This window comes from Ursus maritimus, unplaced genomic scaffold (assembly GCF_017311325.1).
Source record: "Ursus maritimus isolate PB19 unplaced genomic scaffold, ASM1731132v1 scaffold_10, whole genome shotgun sequence".
Taxonomy (NCBI): Eukaryota; Metazoa; Chordata; class Mammalia; order Carnivora; family Ursidae; genus Ursus; species Ursus maritimus.
The window spans coordinates 26,133,509-26,156,605 of record NW_024423344.1 but is presented as its reverse complement, the minus strand read 5'-3'; the positions used below and the strand labels follow the sequence as shown (position 1 = coordinate 26,156,605).

The window sequence follows — 23,097 nt, the reverse complement described above, 5'->3', positions numbered from 1 at the left end:
ACCTGGGCATTTGCTTCAAAATAATCTCAGGTGGGATGGGGTGGGGAGGGACAGGTGAGGTGTGGATGAAAATAAGACTGGCCACAAAGTATTGAAGCTGCATGACAGTTTTGAAAAGGGGTGTCATTACATTACTCTCTCTACTTTTACATATGTTTGAAATTTTCCAAAATGAAATGCTTTTTAAAAAAAACCATAAAAAGGAGATGGGGCGCCTGGGTGGCTCAGTCAGTTAAGCGTCTGCCTTCAGCTCAGGTCAAGATCCCAGGGTCCTGGAATCGAGCCCCAGGTCAGGCTCCCTGCTCAGCAGGGAGTCTGCTTCTCCCACTCCCCCTGTTCCTGCTCTCTCTCTCACTCACTCACTCTCATGGGTGCACGCTCTCTCTCTAATAAAATCTTTTTTAAAAAAGCCATAAAAAGGAGAAAATTTTTTTAAAGAGGCTTACTCTAAAACTGAGGAATATGATGAATGAAGAAATTAAAAGTCTAGATTAAAACAGTGGACTACCCCTCTCCTTATGCTCCAAATTCCTTGAAATGATTTTTTTTTTAAGAACTGGAGATTTACAACAGGGAAGGAGTACAAAATAAAGGGTAATATTGGTGTGCCAGTGGTTTTGAGAAACTCTTAAGTTCCTCACAGTGGTTCTTAAAATGTGGTCCTCCAGACAAACCTCATCCGCATCACCTGTAAACTTGTTAGAAATGCAAATTCACAGGCTACATACTAACCTCCTTTATTATAATCTTTAGGGGTAGGACCCTACAATCTGGATTTAACAAGCCTTCCAGGTGATTCTGATGTCTGCTGAAGTTGGGGAACCACTGTAAAGCTGATCAGAATGACAAAAAACAAGAGTGGATGGGGGCGCCTGGGTGGCACAGCGGTTAAGCGTCTGCCTTCGGCTCAGGGCGTGATCCCGGCGTTATGGGATCGAGCCCCACATCAGGCTCTTCTGCTATGAGCCTGCTTCTTCCTCTCCCACTCCCCCTGCTTGTGTTCCCTCTCTCGCTGGCTGTCTCTATCTCTGTCGAATAAATAAATAAAATCTTTAAAAAAAAAAAAAAAACAAGAGTGGAGAGCCTCAGTCCAAACCAGCCCATGAGACAACAATCGAAAAGGTAAAAGCAATCCCAAGGATACCCTAAGCTGAGTCAACAAGTGACAGAAAAGTGGGGGTCTCCAGCCACGACTGTCAAGTCCTAAACTTGCCCATTTCCAAAACTAAGTGGTTGGTGGGAGTGGGAGAGTTCTGCCCTGGAGAGAAGAGCTCTATCCTCAGAATAAAGCCCTCTGTATTTTGGCAAACAGAGGCACAGTGACTGTCCAGTGATGGGGCTGAGGATGGGACAAGAGCCTAAATCTCCCGCCCACTCCCCGTCCGCGTATTCTAAAAAGTCTGCGTGAACAAGCCCCCTTTTCTCAGTCAAGGTAAAGTCTTCTGGAGAAAAGAAGGCTCATACCAATGTGGGGAAAATCCACACCCACCTACCAGTACATTAATCAAGTGAATCTCTTTCATATGTAAGAATGATCCTTTAAAAGACAACACATAGTGGTAAAGATAATTAGTAAATTGAACAAATTAAAACAGTTGGCAATAGAGAACACAAGTAATTGAAAGAATAGAAAATAATGTGAAGATTCCAATTGATACCCCAGAAATGTAAGGGTACCACATCTATGAAAAAAGCAGTTAGACCAAGAAAGCAATCTTGAATATTTAAAAACAAATTACTAAACTTAAAATGAAATAGAAATGCTAAAATACTAATGTAATGGACATGCCTGAAGAGGGAATCAGTGATCTGGACAATAACAGCTGAAGAAGTCTTCCAGAATGGAGCAAAAAGACCAAGACAAAATATAAATGTCCAGCAACAGAGGATCGCAAGAGGTCCCACATTCACTCAATAAGAGTTCCAGAAAAATGAAACCAATAAAATGGAAAGTCATTAAAGAAATCATTTTGGAAATTGCCCTTCATCCAAGAATAGTACAATTCTTCAGAGTGAAAGGACCATGGGGTATGACGAATGTCCCACATACCTAGACAATAATGGTGAAAATTTTAGGACTCAAAGCATAAAAGGAAAATCCTCAAAGTTTTTCAATGACAGAAAAAATAGGTTTTTATCAATAAATAAAAAAAGAAGATGAAAGAATCAGATTGGTATCTGGTTTTTAAATCAACAATACTGGACGCTAGCAAACCATCATGTTAGGGCTTCAAAATTCTGAAGGGAAAGGATTTCGAATCTAACACCCTAAACTCAATTTTTAAAAAATTCAAGTGAAGGATTCAACCTGATGGATTAATTGATGATCTGCTGCAAGAAACCAAAAAGCTAACCTTGGGATGAAAGAAAAAGCCGTGAGAAGGAACCAGTAGAATTTACAGTTGTCTAAATAACTATGCATACTGTTAAAACGCACACAAACACACACATCAGGATCACAGAGATTAATCTGAAACAAATCCCACATGACGACACCAGGAGAAGAGGTCCGGGTGGGGAAGAGCAAGAATCCTAAGGGAGAAGAGTGGAAGATAACAGCCACTGTATCTGCAAACGCAGAGAGAAGAATCACCACTAAAGGAAGAGCAGTAGGTTTAATTCTTTCCAAAGCACTGGAAAGAAAAACTAAGAGAAAAAACAATACTCAATCATGTCGCTGAAATGCTGAAGATACAAAATAAAATGGCAGGGATGGTCCAAACATTTCAATAATTTCAATTAATATAAATGGATTAAATTCCCCAGAGACTATTAGATGAACGCCCAAAAAGCTGTTTTGACTACATTAATTGGGGGAAATAGGTCAATGCAGAGAGTATTGAGGACAGAGAGTATGGAGGACAAACAAGAGTACTTCCCAGTTATAAAAGGCACAACTCAACCAAGAGTCATCATATGATGCTTTCTTTCACATTCAGAAATCAATTCATTACATGAACAGTAAAACAGGAATGCAAACTGTATGAACAATTAACAAGCTAAACCCAAAAAACCTCATATCCAAGAAAAGGCACCCCTCTCCCTGAAAACACTCACAGAATATTTACAAATATTGACTGCGTGTTCCACAAAGGGGAAACCACATGGGCTGTATTCTAGGTGCTTAAAAATTTTAAACACACTTGAAGAATTCCTGCGTTAAATATATAAAGGCAACTGAAGCTGAAATTACCCACTAGAAATAAACAGCGACGGTGACAGAGTTCAAGACTGCCAGACAGAGCCAAGGCAGGTCTCAGAACAGCATTTTCAGTCTTAAATATATTTATTAGAAAGCAAGAGAAACTGAAAATAAAACTTTTTGCACAATACACTTTAAAGCAGTGATTGTGAACATTCCTGGAGTTATAAGGGTCTGTGAAAGCAGCCTAGGAGTCTGAATTCATTTATGTATTTAAAGCCAATGGGATTTGTATGCCAACCTGTGATAAAACTGCAGACTAAATCATACCTTAGAATATCAACCCAGTTTGTAACACTGGTTACTTTATCCTGATGAGATGAATTGGCTTAAGAGTCATCATTAGGAATAATACAAAAATTAAAGTGAATTCCTTGAAGTCAGGCAAGGCCTCATTCATTTTTATATTTTCAATTCATGCATACTGCCGGCATGTAAGTAAGCACTCAACAGTGTTATATAAACTGAATTAAGTAATGTGCTGGACAGATAATTTTCTAAAACATGGGATTCACTGCAGGAGGAGAATGAAACAGAATAAGTCTATATGGTGGTTACGAAGTTGGGAAACACCGACTTAAGTATCAATTTGATCTCAGGTCTGTAATATCACAGTGTTACATGCCAGGTATTCCAGGATTCTGGATAGGATCTTACAAATATATAGGAGCAAGAAGTTTTTCTTCAGGGCCACCATCAGCTTTCTTGCCTTTTTCTTGCAGGCAAGATTCATGGACTTCAATAATCACAATGTCAGATAAAGTCAATTTTTCCACAACAGACTAGTTTTTTTAAAAACCCCGTCAAAAGCGGAGGGCTCCAGCTCTAGCTAGCACAAGTGACTAGAATGTAATATCAAAATCTCTGGTATTAAAGGACCCAAACAGATTATTTAAAACATTTTTTAAAGGGTTCAAATAATAGGCTCATACGATGAATTTTAATTACATCTTAAAACTGGTTTTAAGGTTTTACATTATTTCACAAACTACTGTTTTGGCTATGAATTAGATGGACCTCGTCAAGTACCATGCTTTACATAGTTTTCAACAGAGAAATTAAAAAGGTCCAATTCTGATCCATACTCAAAAGAAGCACTCCCAGTGAATCTAAACACACACAGAGGCCTTATCTATATTAATATTCCAAATTCAGTATCTGAACTACTTAAGTAGTGCCAATAGATGAATTTCAAAATGCCCTTTGAACTAAACACAGAAATCTTAAATTTTAAGACTTTGAGTGTATTAATTTAATATGTTTTATTTTTTAAATAATCCCCCTTGCTACAGTTAAAGAATGATTCTTCCTCTCCTGCATTAAAAACAAAATGACTATACTTCTCTCCCTGACCTACCGTTTTGCTTAGCTGAATTAAACATTTTTAAAGCTTTTTTCTTTACTACTAAACCAGTATCTTCGATTCTTAACTGTCCCCAGAGCAGACTTCCTTACCTGACAGCAATACATACAAATAAATATAAATAAAAAATAGAATTCTGCCAGCAAATATTATGCACAACCCCAACAATACAGACACAGTCTTAAAAATCAGTTATGTATTTATTTGCATAGATTCAAAGGAAAGAATTAAAAATCCAACATAATATCCCATGAGGTCTACGATTTAATTACTAATCCAGTTTTGTTTTTGTTTTTAAAGGTTTTCCTCCCCTAACTTTAGGATGGGACTATGTCACATGATGCTGAAACATCAGATACCTATACATCTTTAGTTTTTGCAGAATTAGTATTAAGCCCAAAAAAGTCCTTTTTGATGATGTATCGAACACACTGCAAAATCACATTTCTTTCATGTCGAATGTCCGGAGCTAAAAGCTAAAAAATAATAAATAAAATGATTAGCTGGTAAATAAAATATATCCAAGAAACACAATCTAAAATATATGTGTCTTCCCCATATAAATAACACAGAACAATAAAGATATATATTTATACTTATTATAATTTATAATATAATACATATTTAAATATATATATATTTTTAATTATTTTGTCAAAAAATAATACAAGAACATTTCCTTTTAACTTATACTAAGACTATCTAGTTTTTTAAATAGCACAAATGTTCACATCTGGGGTCCTCTCTAGGAGTATCTAACAAAGGACAGGAAATACAGGTTTAAAAGTCTACAATTCTTTAATCTACAAATCATGTCAAGGAGGACCCTCCTAAACCCAAACTTACAAACAGTACAGAAACTGATAAGCAGATAGAGTAAATACAGTAATGATGAAACCAGCAGTACAAAATCCCAACATTCCTGGATTTTCGCAACTTTTCATTTTTGTGCTTATTGTAATTGAAGGAAATCTAAAAATCCCTGGTATTTAGAAGAAATCCATAACCAAGGAATCATATGTGATTTGCCAAAAAGGACAAGATCATTCGATTTATTTTCTGATGTCATTAGTGTAGTTTAGAAACATCACAATGGAATGAACAGTGAAGAGATGACTTAATTTACCACTTACAAGGTATTCTGAAAATTCAATTTACTTTATATAAGCACTGAAATTTACAAAAGAGAGAGTCCCATTTCCGATCAATTTAAACAAGAAGTAACTGTGTCTACATGTAACACCTCAAAGAGTGTGGCCACAGAACAATTTAGCTATAGCATAAACACTCAGGTGACAGGGCAAAAACAACTTCCACACGTTGTCAATAGTTCTACAACTCTAGTAAAAATTTCAGAATATTTTCTAATACTTTTAGCATGAAAGAACTGGCATCTTTGAACAGCTTCATGTCCATGACTTAGAATCAAAAGATGTGCTACTTTCTCTTTTAAAATCTGAATAGATTTTTCAGCACATCATTCTAAGAATAAAGTCAATAATGCACAAAATAAACACATAACAACCTTTCTCCCTTCCGTCTGCCTTTGTATTTAGTTGTGATTTCAATGGAAACTTTAAAAATGTCACTACACCTCAATACATATTTCCTTACCAATTAGTTAAATCTATAGATTCTTTTATTTTAAGCAGTTTTGAAAAGTGTAACTACTCCACGTTTGCTGAACAGCAGCTGTATTCCAAATGCAGCTTCAAAATTAAGATACACAAATGAGTCTGCAAGGAGCAAATGTCTTTGGTAAACTTTAAAAACACACATGCATGAACCCATGCAGAAACCCAGTGGCTCTACCTTCATCATCTGAGAAGAACACAGATTAGAATGTAAAGAAAAATCATTTACCATTTCCAGGAGATATGGATGGCGTGTCCTTGGTTCAAATAACGATTGATAGTTGTGATAATCTTTTTTCCTCTTAGGGTTTGTCTTTTTAAAACTCTTCTTTCGGCTCTCGTACTTTCTAACAGTCACTTTAACACTCGGACTTGGTCTCCTCGGAGTATTGCTCGGAAGAACCTCATCTGCCACCAGAATGTCTGCTTCAGTCTTAATGGGAGCTTCTATGTGTAATGAAAAACAAATACAAAGATAACAACAAAGACCAGGTAAACTTCCAAAATAACCAAAAGAGCCATAATACTTCCCCCCAGCAGCCATAATATTGGCCACTTACTAATAAAAACTAGGCATTTTCAATGTAGTACGGTATTTTTCAAATCGGAAATATAACTGCCAAGAACTGAAGAGATTACCATAAAGAGTTAAAGAAAACGATCTCTATGAAGGAAACAATACCAGATAGAAACTTGGATCCACACAAAGGAATGAAGAGTGTCAGAAATGTCAATATGTGGATAAATACAAAAGATATTTTTTTAATTTAAAATAGGTTTTAAAGATAACTGACTATTCTATGCAAAAATAGTAATAATGTATGTGGAATTTATAACATCTGTAGAAAACCTAGTAACAACAGCACAGAGGAGGGGAAGAGGAGAGTGTAAGTATATTGCTATAAAATTCTTAAATCCTATATGAAGTGAGATAATATTACTGAAAGTATACTGTGATAAGTTGAAGCTGCATACTATATACTCTAGATAGACCAACTCCTAAAAAGTAAAACAAAGAGGTTCAATGAATAAGCCCATATTTGCACTGCCCTAATAAGGCAGCATAAATCCAAAGGAAGGAAAACAGAACAAAAGGTGAGATAAAAAGAAACAAGCCATATCAATAATTACAATATATATAAATAGTTTAAACATCCCACTTAAAAGGGTGAGTAGTCAGACTGGGGTGGGGTGGTGGGGAACAACAAGACCAACTACATAATGTCTACAAGAAACCAACTTTATTTATTTTTTTTTTTGAGATTTTATTTATTTATTCGACAGGACAGAGACAGCCAGCGAGAGAGGGAACACAAGCAGGGGGAGTGGGAGAGGAAGAAGCAGGCTCCCAGCAGAGGAGCCTGATGTGGGGCTCGATCCCATAACGCCGGGATCACGCCCTGAGCCGAAGGCAGACGCTTAACCACTGTGCCACCCAGGCGCCCCAAGAAACCAACTTTAAATTATAGGCAGTTCTTGCTTTCACAAACAGAACTGAAATTAAATCTCAGTTACCCAGGAAGTACAAAGCAAGGGCTGCCTGTGACCAGTCACAGGTTAAAAGTAAAAGGGGAAAGAAAAGACCATGCAAACACCAATCATAAAAAAGTTGGACTGGCTATATCAGTATCAGACAAAGGAGACTTCAGAACAGGGACTATAATCAGGGACAAAGGACAGTTCATAATGGTAAAGAAATCAATTCAGCAAGAAGGCAAAACAATAACACCTAATAACAGAGTTTCACTATACAAGTAGCAAAAGCTCACAGAGCTGAAACAAGAAATAGACAAGTCCATTATTACGGTTGGAAACTTAACACTCCGCTCTCAGTAACTGAAGAACAATTAAACAGAAAATGAGCAGGGATATAGAAGACCTAAGTACAACTAACAACTCAAATTGACAAACACTGAACCCAATATACATTTTGTCAAGTTCACATGAGCATTCACTTGGTTAGGCTAGAAAACAAGTCTCAATAAACTGGAAAAACAAAAACACTCTGAAAGTGTACAAAGTATGTTCTCTGACCGTAACAGAATTAAAGTTAAGTTATTAACAGAAAACTATCTAGAAAACCTCAAAATCTCTGGAAACTAAACAACATATATCTAAATAACCCATGTATTAAAGAGCAAATCACAAGAGACATTAGAAAATATTTTTAAAACAATAAAAACGGGGGGCGCCTGGGCGGCACAGCGGTTAAAGCGTCTGCCTTCGGCTCAGGGCGTGATCCTGGAGTTCCGGGATCGAGCCCCACATCAGGCTCCTCTGCTATGAGCCTGCTTCTTCCTCTCCCACTCCCCCTGCTTGTGTTCCCTCTCTCGCTGGCTGTCTCTATCTCTGTCAAATAAATAAATAAAATCTTTTAAAAAAATAAATAAATAAATAAAAAATAAAACAATAAAAACGAAAACATAACATAAATTTGTAGGATGCAGCTAAAGCAATGCATGGAGGCAAATTAATAGCTTTGAATGCTTTTATTAGAAATGAAGGAAAAAAAGAGAAAAAAATTAAAATAAAAAAAAAATGAAAAAGAGTCTAAAATCAATTATCTGAACTTCCACTATATGAGATAGAGAGTGAGAAGGGAAGAAATAACAGAGTGAAAATCAATGAATTAGAAATAGCTAATAGAGAAAAAGCAATAAACCCAGAAGTTGGTTCACTCTAAAGAGATTAATAAAATTAATAAACTGCTAGCAAGAGTGATCAAGAAAAAAGGAAAAAATACCATTTAATAATATGAAGAATCAAAAAGAGGACATCACTATAGATCTTACAGATATCACAAGAAAATGTTGTGAGCAACCATATGCCAATAAATTTGACAAATTAGATGAAACAAATTTTTTTGAAAAACACAAATTACCAAAGCTGAACAAGAAAAAATAGAAAACCTCAACAGTCCTATATCTATTAAGGAAATTTAATTCATAACTTAAAATCTACCCCCCTAAAATGCCAGGTACAGATGACTCCACTATTGAATTCTACAAACAAGAAAAAATGGCAGCAACCCTACACAAACACTTAAAAAAGAGGAGGAAGAAACAGATCCCAACTCATATCAAATCCAGAGAAAAGTAATCCATTACAGGAAAAGAAAAAGACAAACCAATAATCCTTCGTGAACATGGAGGTAAAAATCTTTAATAAATTATTAGCAAATCAAATCCAGCAATGTATTAAAAAGGTAATACACCATGACTAAGTAGATTTTATTCCAAGAATACAAGATTGGTTTGATACTTGATAATCAATCTATGTATTTCACCATATTAACAGAATGAAGAAGAAAAACCATATGATTAGTTGAAAACTCACAAGTTTTAAGGATCCCCTCCTCTCATCCCTAAAATGGTTATTCTGTATATTCTGACAAGCTGATATGATATAAAGACTTCAATTCTAGAAGCTGGGAGACTGGGTTCAACTGCCTGGACAAGAGTGTAGGAGTCTAATCATATCCCTCAAAACCTGTACACCCAACTGTTACATAGCACCAAATGTGTTAATTATGTTTGAAGGGAAGTACAGGGTAAGTGTCAGAAGCACAAACCCTGGTCCCAAACTGTTCAAGCTCTAGTTCCATCACATACTACTTGTGATCTTGGGGCAAGCTACTTATCTCTGCCTAAATATCCCCATAAATAATGGCACCTGCTTCATGAGGTTATTGCAATAATTAAATGAGTAAAGCACATAAAACGGCCTGACACAGAATAAGCACTATACAAGAATTTGCTATGACGGGGCACCTGGGTGGCTCAGTTGGTTAAGCACCGAACTCTTGATTTTAGCTCAGGTCATGATCTCGGGGCTGTGAGACTGAGTCCCCATGCCAGGCTCTGCGCTGAGCATGGAGCCTGCTTGAGATCCTTTCTCCTCCTCCACCCCACCTGAGTGCACATGCGCATGCATGCTATCTTAAAAAAAAAAATTGCTATGATGGCAGTGGTTTGATGTGCCCTCAAAGTGATGGAAAAAAGAAAAACAATTATAGAAATGGAACCATAAAAGAATGGAGCAAAGAATTCAAAGTGGTTTGTAGAGTTCAAAACTATGGGAATAATAACAAAAGACAAAAAGAAAAACCAAGGTACTACTTTTTGTTATTTCCTTCCCCTTCAAGTATTGATCTTCTGGGCACCTGAGTGGCTCAGTCAGTTAAGCCTCTACCTTCCACTCAGGTCATGATCCTGGAGTCCTGGATCAAGCCCTGAGACAGTCTCCCTGCTCAGTGGGGAGTCTGCTTCTCCCTCTGCCCCTCCCCCTCCTCATTGTTTCTCTCTTTCTCTCAGATAAATAAATAAAATCTTAAAAAAAAAAAAAAAAAGTATTGATCTTCCAATCCAGGAATACAAAAGTCAAATGAATCAGAGCTTCCATTGTCAATTTTCTGCTAAGGAATAAGGAACTGGGGCCATTTATATTTTTCTTGAGGCTCGCAACATTTCCCAGCTTAGTATCATATTTTAATGCAATATTTACCAATCCAAATGAATTTAAAATATAACCACTGAATTTTTTCAAACCTATAAATCACACTTCTTGATTTGTGGCCTTTAAAACTGAGTTTTCAACTTGGAGGACCCCCAGTCATAGCCCAAACCAGTTGAAAAAAACAGTTTTGGAGAGCTACAAAACTGCACTTAACTTCTAACATGGCAAAACAAAAAACAAAAAACGAACATGCAAAATCTGGAACAGATATCAAACTAACCCATCTGGAAGTATTACTCACTGAAATTTTCCTTCCTATGTGTATCTTAATGATTTTGACGTCCCCAGAGCCAAGCAGAGCCTCTTGTTTAACAGCTTCAGTCTTTCTTGAGGGGCCCCTTCCTTGTTTAAAACTCTTTCTGGAAAAGCACTAGCCATGTTTAGATCCTTGATACACCTTTGTATTAATTCCTAAGTTGAGAAAGATTATAACTATGATAACACAAGTGTTAAAATCTGTGAGGCATCAAACTGCTCCTCTCCATTTAGAATCCACTTAAATAAGCAGCCTTCTAGAAGCTACTTCATGGTTCAGAGAAAGCCCGCTTTATTTCTTTGGTTTATTTTTTCCAAAGTCCCTATGTGTCAATACCCTATCCTATAGCCCAGAATTTACAATGGAAGTTGGAAACTTGCTAGTGACCTGGATGGCTTAATAAAGCTGAATTCAAAATACATACAATAATTCTTAAGCATTAGGAATGTAAAGCAAGGGCTTTTTCCTTCAGGCAGGGGATTTTAGACAATTTGTAAAAATAAATTCATATAAGATAAAATTTATCTTTTAAAAGATAATATCTATAAGAAAAGGCTATGCATTTCTGTGCAGGAAGACAGAAAATATAACACAGAGAATGACTGTAATGAAAGGCAATACAGTTGGCTTTTTTTAGATTTTTAAGTCCCTAAACCTAGGCTTTACATCAGCTCTCCCACATACTAGCTTTGTAAACTTGTCTTCTTTAAGCTTAAGGTTCTACAAATGAAGGAGTGGGACCTCAAAGATCCCTCCCGGTTTCCTTTCTTCCTTCTAATTTAAAAATGGTGGCAGCCTCAAAATGAAGACCTGAGGGGGCGCCTGGGTGGCTCAGTTGGTTAAACATCTGCCTTCAGCTCAGGTCATGATCCCAGGGTCCTGGCATCGAGTCCCGCATGCGCTCCTTGCTCAGCAGGGAGCCTGCGTCTCCCTCTGCCTGCCTCTCCCCCTGCTTGTGTGCAAGCAAATAAAGACATGAGAATGAAAGTATTAAATGCTTTATCTTAACAGAGAGAGAGAGAGAGAGGAGAGCACTAGTGCAGCTTGTTTTTATAACATGCAGTAATCTGGTAATAGCTTTCATTGCTATCACCTGTCATAAATACAAGTGATAAGCAGGAAATGTAATATGTGTTTAAAGAATAACTCCATCTTCATATCAGTGTACTGGAAACAAGAGTAAAGAAATAAATACTGTTTTTCTTAAAATCAAAATAAAAACAAGAAGAGGTAACCATCTGTTAAGAAATACTCTGATAAAACCAAAGTAGTTTATATTTCAAAATTCAAGTAGCTTTTAACCAGCTACCATAGTAAACCATGGTTCATTAAAAAAGAAGAAAAAAAACCCTATGTTACAGATACATCTAAACGTTATCCTTCATATTAAATCCCAACTCTTTCTCCTTCAACATCTTCCAACTATACAGTGATTATCTCTAGCTTAAACATTAAAAGTGCCGCTATCTTCATCCAATTACACTCATATCTTCCCTTCTTTCTACACACTCACTTGTAGACCCTGTACTCTTATCTTCAGTTCAGCTCCTACCGTGATTACACATCTTGTCCAGAGACACAGACACATGAATTCTCTCACGGTTGGTAAAGCCCAAATAAATTTACCATGCAGAGCCAGGTTTCCACAACAGAAAGGCACAGACTTATTCACTCAACATATGCTAATTATTTATATGAACCTTAGGTTTAGAATTGCCACGCTACAACAGATCAGTAACATACTCACAACTTTTAGGTGACCCCCCAAAAATATGCTAGATTAAGCTGGTTTGTTGTCATCTTTAAAGGTTAGACAGGTATCCTGTACATCACTGATTTCTCAGAAAGAACCCTGAAAGAATTCCATTTCATCCAGTCTTTAAAACACACAGGCTAATTCGACACAAGTATAGGGTTACTGTGTTCTCCAAATGAGGTAATTTATGTAAATGTGCCCCATAAAAAACAATGCTCTATATACATGTAAGGAATTGTCATCCACGTTGTCACAAGGACCTCTCTTCACCTAACAAAGGTGCTGTAAACATGTTACGACAAGGGCTCTTGAGAGTAGAAAAAAGAAATTAACTTTCTTTGCACTTTCTTTGCTCTGTCTTTTAGAATTTTCTTTGATTCCATTAATGGAATATTCTCTCCTGCTCTTCCTATTCTGTCATTATGTTATTTTGGCCTTTTTCTCCCAGACTAGCAACACATTTACTCGTTTCTCAAGTTTTCCTTTATCCCATGCTAACATCAAACGAAAAATGTGAAGATTAAATAAAGATGTGCCTGACACATCTCGTCCTCAGAAAGACACACATGAAGGGACGCTACTGATGCACAGTGCACATCAAATTCCAACAGCAACCGAACGAAACCCACCCGCCTGTAACAAAGGAGGCCATGACTTACCTTCCGGCTCGCTCTCTGACCCCGACAGACTGCCATAGCTGCTCATGAGTGAGCACAGGGCTGGCGTCACTTCCTTGGGTATGACAGTCCCTTGTGGTTTCTCCTCTTTATCAGACTCTGAAACAGAGCGGGAAAGAAGTAAAACCGTATACCAAACACATCCACCAGCATAAAAAGGAAAGCTGACAGCCCCCCCCTTCACATGCTAGTAAAAAGAAAGTCATTTCTGATCATTTGCTTAATCTGCCCCCAAAACAGAATTCAGGAAACCCGAACATTTTCCCTTGGTTTAAACCTTCATGGTCGGAGAATCTACTTGCCCCAGAGAGAAGACAGAAGGCCAATGGAAGCTGTAGCACAGCTCAATTACTTACCATGCTCCACAGGTTATGGAATTTGGGCCTTCTCTAAATTAATTATACAGTCTTCGCTACTAATTTATTTTACTTTATTTAGGCTATTGTGCTATTAATTAATTTTATTAAGGTAGAAGGAAGGCCAAGGCCAGAAATTCATTTAACTTCACTGGATTAGGATAATTGACTATAAAAATTAGATTTAGGAATAATATAAAAATATCTTTTTTTGTTTTTTATTTTATTTTATTTATTTGAGAGAGAGAGATTGAGAGACCGAATGGGAGGAGGGGCAGAGGGAGAAGCAGACTTCCTGCGGAGCAGGGAACCGACGTGGGACTCCATCTGGGATCATGACCTGAGCCGAAGGCAGACGCTTAACCAACTGAGCCACCCAGGCGCCCTACCCTTTTTGTTTTTAAGACTGGTTTCGAGGGCACAAATAATAGTTAAACCATTCTATATATAAAGGCATAGTCAAAGACTAATGCTGAAATGAATTCACCTAAAGTTTTTAATATTTAGAACTTCTAAGAACTTAAGTAAACAAGCCAAGCCAGAGAATTTGGCCAATACCAAAGAGCCTGCCAAAGGTAGTGTTTGATCAGAGCCCAGTGAGCCTAATTGTAGCCTCAGGACACCACCTATTACATTGGTTTTGGCAGCTCTAAAAATGTATTAAATCTAGTCTAAACAACCAATAAAAAATAAAGCCTGACTGAAGAATGAAGACAGGAAGTAACCTGTCTATGTAATGTACCAACTCAATCCACAACCAATATGAAACGTTTCAAGACAGCATTTAACGTTCACCAAGTCACTCCAGGGGAAAACAAAACATGCCAGTAGGAATGGGGGTATACTTCCGTATGAATATGGAACTACCATCTGCTGGTGGATGAAGTTAAATACCCTCTCCTCCACCCATCCACGCTACCCAGCACCACACCCTCTGAAAACTGCTCCTTATCAATTTTAAGCTAACTTATTATCTTTTCTCATGAATTAATAAGGGGAAAGAAAAATAATGCAGTTCTACATACAAATTACTAGTGGACTAAACAGAAGTCTACAACAATATTAATATGGAGACCGTTCATCTCACTGTTTGAATGATGACAAGCCAAACTATTATTTCCTTCTAAGACCCAAAGAGAGGTACTGAAAAGCACAGTACAGTTGACTGTAATGCTCTTTAAAAGTATGAGCTTGTTTAATTCTTAGGAGGTATCATTTTCACTATTAATTACAGATGATGAAACCAAAATTCAGAGAATCTGAGTAACTTTTCCTTCAGGTAACAAAAGTAGACAACAGTTGGCTCAAAGTTAAATCTGGGCTACCTGATTCCAAATCCCAAGTCTTAACTAATGGGCTAGAATCTCTCCTACAGATACATAAAGTCCTTTTATTAACATGAAGCCATCCTACCAAACTGTCTCTATGGTCAATAATAATGCTATTAAGTGTCTTCCTCCAGCTATGGTTCCATTTCTCTGTTCCCTGTTAGAGCAAAACTCTAAACAACTATCTGATGCACTTTGATGTGAACAAGTACAAGCGACAGGAGGGAAAGGGCTTGACTTTGTTCAGTTCTGTATCCTAAGAGCCTAGAACAGTACGTAAGTACTGAACAAATATTTGAAGAACAAACTGTTGCATGAATGAGTAAAGACGAGTTCAGAAAAGGCTAACTGGTACAAGACGATAGGGCTATGAAGAGCTAGAGCCATAACAGAAACCTAGTTCTGACTGGATTCAGAGCTCATCTTTCTTTCTTTCTTTCTTCTTTCTTTCTTTCTTTCTTTCTTTCTTTCTTTCTTTCTTTCTTTCTTCTTTCTTTCTTTCTTTCCTTTAATAACGTGACTCCATTTTTATTTTTAAAAATCACATACATGTAATAAGAAAAATATTAAAAGGATATACAACAAATGTGAGCAGTGGCTGTCTCTGTAAGTGGAGGTTTTTTAAAATGCTCTTCAGTTTCTTCTGTTTTTATAATCAGAATATAACAGAAAAACATAGGGAAATAAACCCTGGAGGAAAGTGTTTCCTTACAATTCAATTCAAGAAGTGGAGGGCAAGGCTTGAATAGGCCTACATATCGCCTCTTTTCCCGCATTCCCCTTTTTTAAAACCTTGTATTTGAAACAATCTTAGATTTACACAAATGTTGCAAAGGTAGTACAGAGAACTTCCATATACCCTGCCATCTAGCTTCCCCCTTACATAAGCATGGCACAGCATAGCAACCAATTTAACACCGGTGTAATACTACCGAAACTACAGACTATATTGTGATTTCACTAGTTTTACCACTAATACCCTTTTCTTGCTTCAGGATCTAAGCCATCATATCACATTATACATTTAGTCATCATGACTTCTTATGTGTGTCTTCTCCAAATCTGTGACAATCTGTCAGTATTTCCTTGTCTTTAATGAACTTGACACTTTTGAAGACTACTGGTCAGTTACTGTAGAATGGCCCTTAGCTAAGGTCTATCTGATGTTTTATGATGATTACACAGAGGCTATGGATTTTAGGTAGTGCCCTTCTCGTGGCATCATACCAGGAGTCCATGACATCAACATGACTTATTACTAGTGGTGGTAACCTTGAGCTCTTGGTGGTCTGCCTGGTTTCTTTGCTATAAAGTTATGATTTTTCTCTTTCATTATTCTTTTTTTTTTTTTTTTTTTTTTAAGGATTCATTAAGGCTAGCCCACATTCAAGGGGAAGGGAATTAAGCTCCCCCCTCCCCTCTTAGAGTAAGGAATATCAAAGAAATTTAGACATGTTAAAACCACCATAGTAAGTAATATTTAAGGGGAGATATTTTGAAACTACATAAATACCCTGTTTTAAAGTTTTGCCACTAATTTTACCATTCGTCAGTAGGTCTTGCCTGAAACAATTATTACTGTGGTGTTTTAATGATGACTTTTTGTTTCCTTCATTTCTTCTACATTTATTAATTAGAATTTTTCTGAAAGATCTGTCCCTCCCTCCCCATTTCTTATTTGTATCAGTATGGACTCATGGGTATTTATTTTATTCTTTGGGTTATAATCTATTATTATTTATTTTGTGGCTTGAATTGTTCCAACTTTGGCTATCTGGAGCATTTTCCAGTTGGTCCCTATATCCTTCTGACATGCCCACAATCCTGATGGATTTTTGAGCACTTTCTAACCTTCTGGCGCTATTAAGATGCTCTACGTTCACTTTGTTATTTTCTCTGTCCCAGCTCTACAATCAATCATTTCTCCAAAAGGCCCTGGTTTCTTCAACTGGAGAACCACAAACTGGATGCCTGGCATACTCATTACCAGGACTGTCACAAAGTTCACTATACTGGAATGTCTCCCCATGGGTAGGAGTTAGGAGTTCACACAAATGAACAATTGCCCCCTTAGGTCGTCCTCCCTCAGTTATGTTTCAGGAATCCATGACACGTAATAACACTTTGAAAAGAGGTATCGTCCTTTTGGCCCTATCAAAACATCCTCTATAGTGACTTTTCATCTGAAAAAAGGGGGGGCTGTTCCCAAAGTCCCTTGGATCTACCAGCAGTTTGAATATAGGCATTTTCAGCAGTTGGAAAGATTACGTTGAAGGCACTTACTGGCTGGCAAAATAATACTGAAGAAAATTCACTCACTTTTTAACAAAAACAGACAAAACACCTCTCTAAACTAAAAATGCCAGTATAAAGACAGGAGTAATGAAGATGATAAAATCAAACTTTAAAATGATTACAAAATACCAGCTCAAATAATTACTCTTACTGCTAAAGCCCTAGCAATACTTCTCTTAGAGTAAATCTCTCCTCTCTATCTCATACATACCCATCATGTGCCCTCTGACCAAATATATATATATATATTAATCTAAAATTTATCACTGGACTATGAATTTCTTGAAGTTTCAGAGAAACTTCTCTGAATTACAATGGTGGACAAGCAGAATGTAGGACCTCAAGTAAATCCCTGCTGAAATGAGAAGAAAAAAAACCCAAAAAAACAAAAAACGCCCTTTGTAAATCTTGTGTAAGTATAAACACTAGTTGTAAAAGCTTCCTGTCTGGATTCTTTCTACAGCTTATTTCTTTACTTGTCTCTCCCCCCTTCATCCCCTTACTATTTCTTATTGCCTTTATGAAGTGAAACACAATTACATACTTTAGCCCCAAGAAGACCTATAGATTAAGTACCCTAAAGAAAACGCAATATGTTGAAAAAGTCACCCTAAAAAATGGAAACCTTGCTTTATGGTTTCCAACTCTCAAAAACAAACATTAACAATGAGCATTCCTGACAGCTGATGGGCTAGCTTATATTCTTATTTTAACATCTACATTTAAACACCAGAAGCCCACCAAGCTTAATGTCAGTGCATACACTGATGTCCCCCCATGTTCTATGACAATAGCGATATTTAAACTATAATGAATGAATACCAAATTGGATCTTTTTCATTTTGTGAATGCGAAGGCACTTCAGTCACTGATGGTTGATGCACCTTACTGACCAGCTCTTCGCTTTCTAGCTCAGACAACACTCATTAAAACCACAGGTCAGGAAAGTCATAAAACATGTTGTATATACATTTAAACAAAAGCCACAAAATAAATGTGGTCCTAACTGATGAAATATCAAAAAAAGATTTAAAACAACAACAACACCTAGAGGACACTAGTTAGCAGAACATACAAGGAACTAAAAAAATAAATAAATAAAAAACGGCACCATTAAGGACATCTAGTGAAAACAGGCCATATTCAAAACTGATTAATTTGCAGACTCAAATTACAGGCTTTCCCTTTGAAACAATATCAATCCCCAGTTTAAAGCACCTGCACAATGAATGAAAGTTCACATACTACCAATTATCACAAAAAATACTGATTTTCTAAGCATGATATGAAACAGATCTGTGAAGATCCTTAAGAACTGTTGTTTAAAATGTGAATGCTGCTATCCAGATAAGGTTCTGAGCCAAAAAAAGGAAAAAAAAAATACAAGGCATCAGGACATCTTCATTTTAAAAGTGAAATTAGTGATGAAAAGTATTAACTGCCACCTGAGAGCATGAATAGGGCCACATCACTGCAAACCTGCCCTGCCAACAACAACCTGAATAATGGGCACAACAACTGATCTTAAGGTTGAGAGAAGCAAGAGAGAAGAGAGAAGCAAGAGAGGCCCAGAGAGAAGCAAGCTGCTTCCAAACAAGTGTCACACTGACAGATCAGAAAGCAGACATGCTGGGACTATCCGGGCATGTGAAAAAATGGCACATGTCATTTTCTGTAACTATACTTGCAGTGAAAAGCTGAAGAACCAACGGTCTAAACATCGATTTGGAAAATGTAAACGTCCACAAGAAATCCCAGGTAAAGGATAACATATATCTAAACGAAATCTTTCCTACAAAATTAAGTTACCTTAACTTGATCATTGGTTTTTCCTTAAAGAATAATATTATAAATGTATAACTTAATTGTAAGATTTTTATATTCAAATCTTACATAATCATCTTTGACCCTCAGCATAAGTAAAGGTTTCCACATTTATACCAAACAAAATTACTTGAGGCCTTTCATACAATTGCTCTTAGGAATCTGACTAAACACCTTCTACCATGAGGATGAAAGATACTACTGTTTCTCTCATCTAAAGCATCTGCTGAAGACCTAGATGCAGGCTTAAATAGAGCAAAATACATAAGCATCTTTTTGTTGGTATTTCACCAGATTACCACACACTGAAATATTTCTTTAAAAATGAGAAAACAGGGGGCGCCTGGGTGGCACAGCGGTTGAGCGTCTGCCTTCGGCTCAGGGCGTGATCCCGGCATTATGGGATCGAGTCCCACATCAGGCTCCTCCGCTGTGGGCCTGCTTCTTCCTCTCCCACTCCCCCTGCTTGTGTTCCCTCTCCCGCTGGCTGTCTCTCTCTCTGTCGAATAAATAAATAAAATCTTAAAAAAAAAAAAAAAAATGAGAAAACAGGGGCCCCTGGGTGGCTCAGTCAGTTAAACGTCAGCCTTTGGCTCAGGTCATGATCTCGGGATCCTGGGATCAAGCCCCACTTCAGGCTCTCTACTCAGCAGGGAGTCTGCTTCTCCCTCTCACTCTCCCTCTGTGCTCTCCCCCCTCTCTCTTATATAAATAAATAAAATCTTTAAAAAAAATAAAAAATAAAAATGAGAAAACAGAGGGCGGCCTGGCTGGCTCAGTCCATAGAGCATGCAACTCTCAATCTCAGGGTCTCGAGTTCAAGCCCCACGTTGGGTGTAGAGATTACTTAAAAAAAAAAAAAAAAAAAGAGCGAGAGAGAAAGAAAACAGAATTACCCATCTACCAAAGCTAACAGAATGAAGACTATTCAACATTAGAGTCCCTTGAATGTTCATTTAGAGAACTGCATGAAGTGAAGAATTACATAATTTTCAGATTAGTAATTTACTAATTATAACAGTAGTTTTTGTATTTGTGTTTCAAGTATTTTAATGACATGAAAGTTTTTATTTGGATACAGAGGGTTTTTATCATCAAGGTCACTCACTGTAAATCTGAAGAACTGTGTGGGCTCTTACAACTTTTGAAGGAAAAAAATCAGTGCCCAAGAGTAAACTCAGAGCTGGCCCCAAATGTTATCTGCCTTTTCCTTGCTAACGGCAAGGATAAAAAAGATGCCTTTCCTAAACTCTCTCCCACATCTCCAACTATCCTAGGCTCATACAATATTTTTTTAGATAAATTCAGACTTCACATTTAGAAGAAGCGTAGTGTCTAGTAGAACAGACTCTTAAATTCAAAGTCTGGCACCGCTGCCAACTAACAGCGGGGCTGAGGTAAATTACGTACCCTGTGCTCCTCAGTTCTAACATGCAAGTAGCAGCACATGCTCATTGAAAGAGGTCTGGGATGAGGAAAAGAGTTCGCATGTAGAAAGCAGGTAGAGCACCCCAGGTACCTTACTCAGTAAGTGTTAGTGGGTGTTAAAATAATTACTATTATTCTAACTAAATGATATCTTATTAATCTTAGCCCAACACTCCCTTATGCCACAATCCTTTCCAACCTAATTCAGTTAGTTATCCCAATTTCTTGCCATCCGTAAGTTTAATAATTTGCCATGTGCTTATCATAGAAGCCACTGTCTTCTAAGCTAAACAGAGCGTGCTAGCATCAGCCCACTCACTAATACCACTCCTTTGCGGAAGAGAAAACACATACAATAAGATAAAGCCTCATGATGTTATTGGAAGGGAGGGGGTAGAAATATTTACATCTACATTTTCACTTTTCAAAAGGGGAAATGGAGCCTCAGAGGCTGGATAATATCTCTGTGTGGTTAGCAGCATTCTGGTCCTTTAATTTTTCAACTTATTAAGCAAGAGTAAGGGAATTCAAAGCTAATAGCAATATATTCTATGCGCTGAGGGAGAACAGTATCAAATACAATGAAATAATATTATTTACCCAAAGAGAGCATATTCATGCTCAGCAGCATAAATAATACTGGCTTCCACTGAAATTACGCACCTCATAAGTGGGGAGAAACAAACAAAATTGAGCAAATTTGAATCTACAGCATTAATACATTCAAAATAATCTTTTTTTTTTTTTAAGATTTATTTATTTTAGAGAGAGAGTCAGAGCGCAGGGGGGAAAGGGGGTGGCAGAGGGAGAGAGACAGAGAGAATCCCAAGCAGACTCTCCTCTGAGAGCAGAGCCCAATGTGGAGCTCCTTCTCATAACCCTGAGGTCATGACCTGAGCCAAAAATCAAAAGTCGGACACTTATCCTACTGAGTCACCCAGGTGCCCCCATACAGACCAATCTTAAGAACATTTCCAAGATCACACCATACTATGAAAATTATCCAATAAATATCATCTTTCTTTCACATCCTGCCTGCCTCATGCACCCACTCCCCAAGATTCAGAAAAGATGTCCAGAATTAGGGTTTTGACAAAACACTCCTACTACAAATAAAAACAAAAGCATCGTTCTATTTTTTTTTTTTTTATACATATTTGCCATTAAATTCTCCACAAACGACGCTGTGAAGAATCAACTCCAGCATCATGGTCGATAGGCTTACAAACGCACCACTTCCCTGTACAGCTTACCAGAGTCAGTGTTTGCCAGAACACCCAGAGGGTCTGCATTTGCTTCAGGTGCACCTTCAGGCTTCGAATCACAGGCTGCTTGGTGTCCAACACGGTCATTTTTCCATTTGTGATGCCTGCCCGGGCTTCTGATCTTTGCCATCTGTGAATGTCTGGACATCCCCTTCATCTTGCTGCAGTGAGAAAAATGCAATTCTATATATAAAAGGCGCTGATCTCTCAAGAAAAATCTAAAGGAGAGTACTGAATGCAAAAGAAACAGCTGCCCTATCAGTTATGTGGAGCCCGGGACGCTAAAGAAATCCGAATAAATAAACTCAATGGCTTCCAAAGACAGGGAACTTTATGGTAGATCTTGAAAAGAATAACATACCACGGTATACTACACTTTATTAATTCTGAGGTGCATATTTCCTCCCATATTTTAACCCCTCCGCAAATGGCCTATGTAGTATGATCGACAGTGGTCAATAGGCAGAATTCTTTCATTCCGATTGTACATAAAATAAAAGTGTTTTTTAGATTTTAAAGTGTGTTAACTCTTGTCTATTCATTTTCCAGGAGTCTTGAAAGTTTCTGACGCATTTACAAGTATGCTGCCTTGTTTGACCTTCATGACAACTCTTTGAAAGTAATTAGACAGGCATTATTCTCTTCACTTTACAGGATAAACTTAAAGATCAGAAACTGAGCACAATTTCACAGCTACCTCAAATCAAGTGCCCTCTCAACAACTATAATTACTTCTCTTTGAAGGAAAACAAATGCTTGTTTGAGCATATTCTAAGGTAAACCGTGTAGGAAAAAATTTTCCAAAAAAGGTTCATTATACATTCGCAACAGACAACAATACAAGGTATCCTTTGGTAGGGCTGAGTTTTCACAAAAATACATGTTTTTTCTAATTTGTCATTTGTTAGCAGAATTCTTTTTTTTTTTTTTTTCATTAATAATGGAGGCTGCAGTTAGGAATACAGAAATTAGGAATCTGGGTTCAAATTCTAATTTTGCCACTTACTAGCTGTGCCTCTTGGACAATATTGATATCCCTGTGTCTGTTTACTCCCTCATTTGTTGAAAGGGAATTGTAGAGACATAGAATTAATATAAAGTGCCACATTGAGCCCTTAATAAATGGTAGTTATTATCATAACAATTTCTAAATAATTTTCTAAACCAACATATTTGGTTAATATTTCTGCAATCCAAA

General features: G+C 37.2%; 1 protein-coding gene across 2 annotated transcripts in view; it reads right to left on the bottom strand.

Moving 5' to 3' along the window:
- Positions 1-4,746: 4,746 nt before the first annotated feature.
- The window catches only part of NUFIP1 (nuclear FMR1 interacting protein 1), a 42,981-nt gene continuing 24,630 nt past the window's right edge, over positions 4,747-23,097 (bottom strand). The window contains exons 7-10 of one of the 2 annotated variants that reach the window (XM_008706826.2): positions 21,888-22,060; positions 13,386-13,502; positions 6,429-6,646; positions 4,747-5,041 (exon numbers count right to left, since the gene is read on the bottom strand). In XM_008706826.2, coding sequence (XP_008705048.1) covers positions 4,925-5,041; positions 6,429-6,646; positions 13,386-13,502; positions 21,888-22,060 — 625 coding nt within the window. In that variant the 3' untranslated portion in view covers positions 4,747-4,924. The remainder of the gene's footprint in view (positions 5,042-6,428; positions 6,647-13,385; positions 13,503-21,887; positions 22,061-23,097) is intronic. The other variant, XM_040622991.1, reaches the window with a different exon arrangement.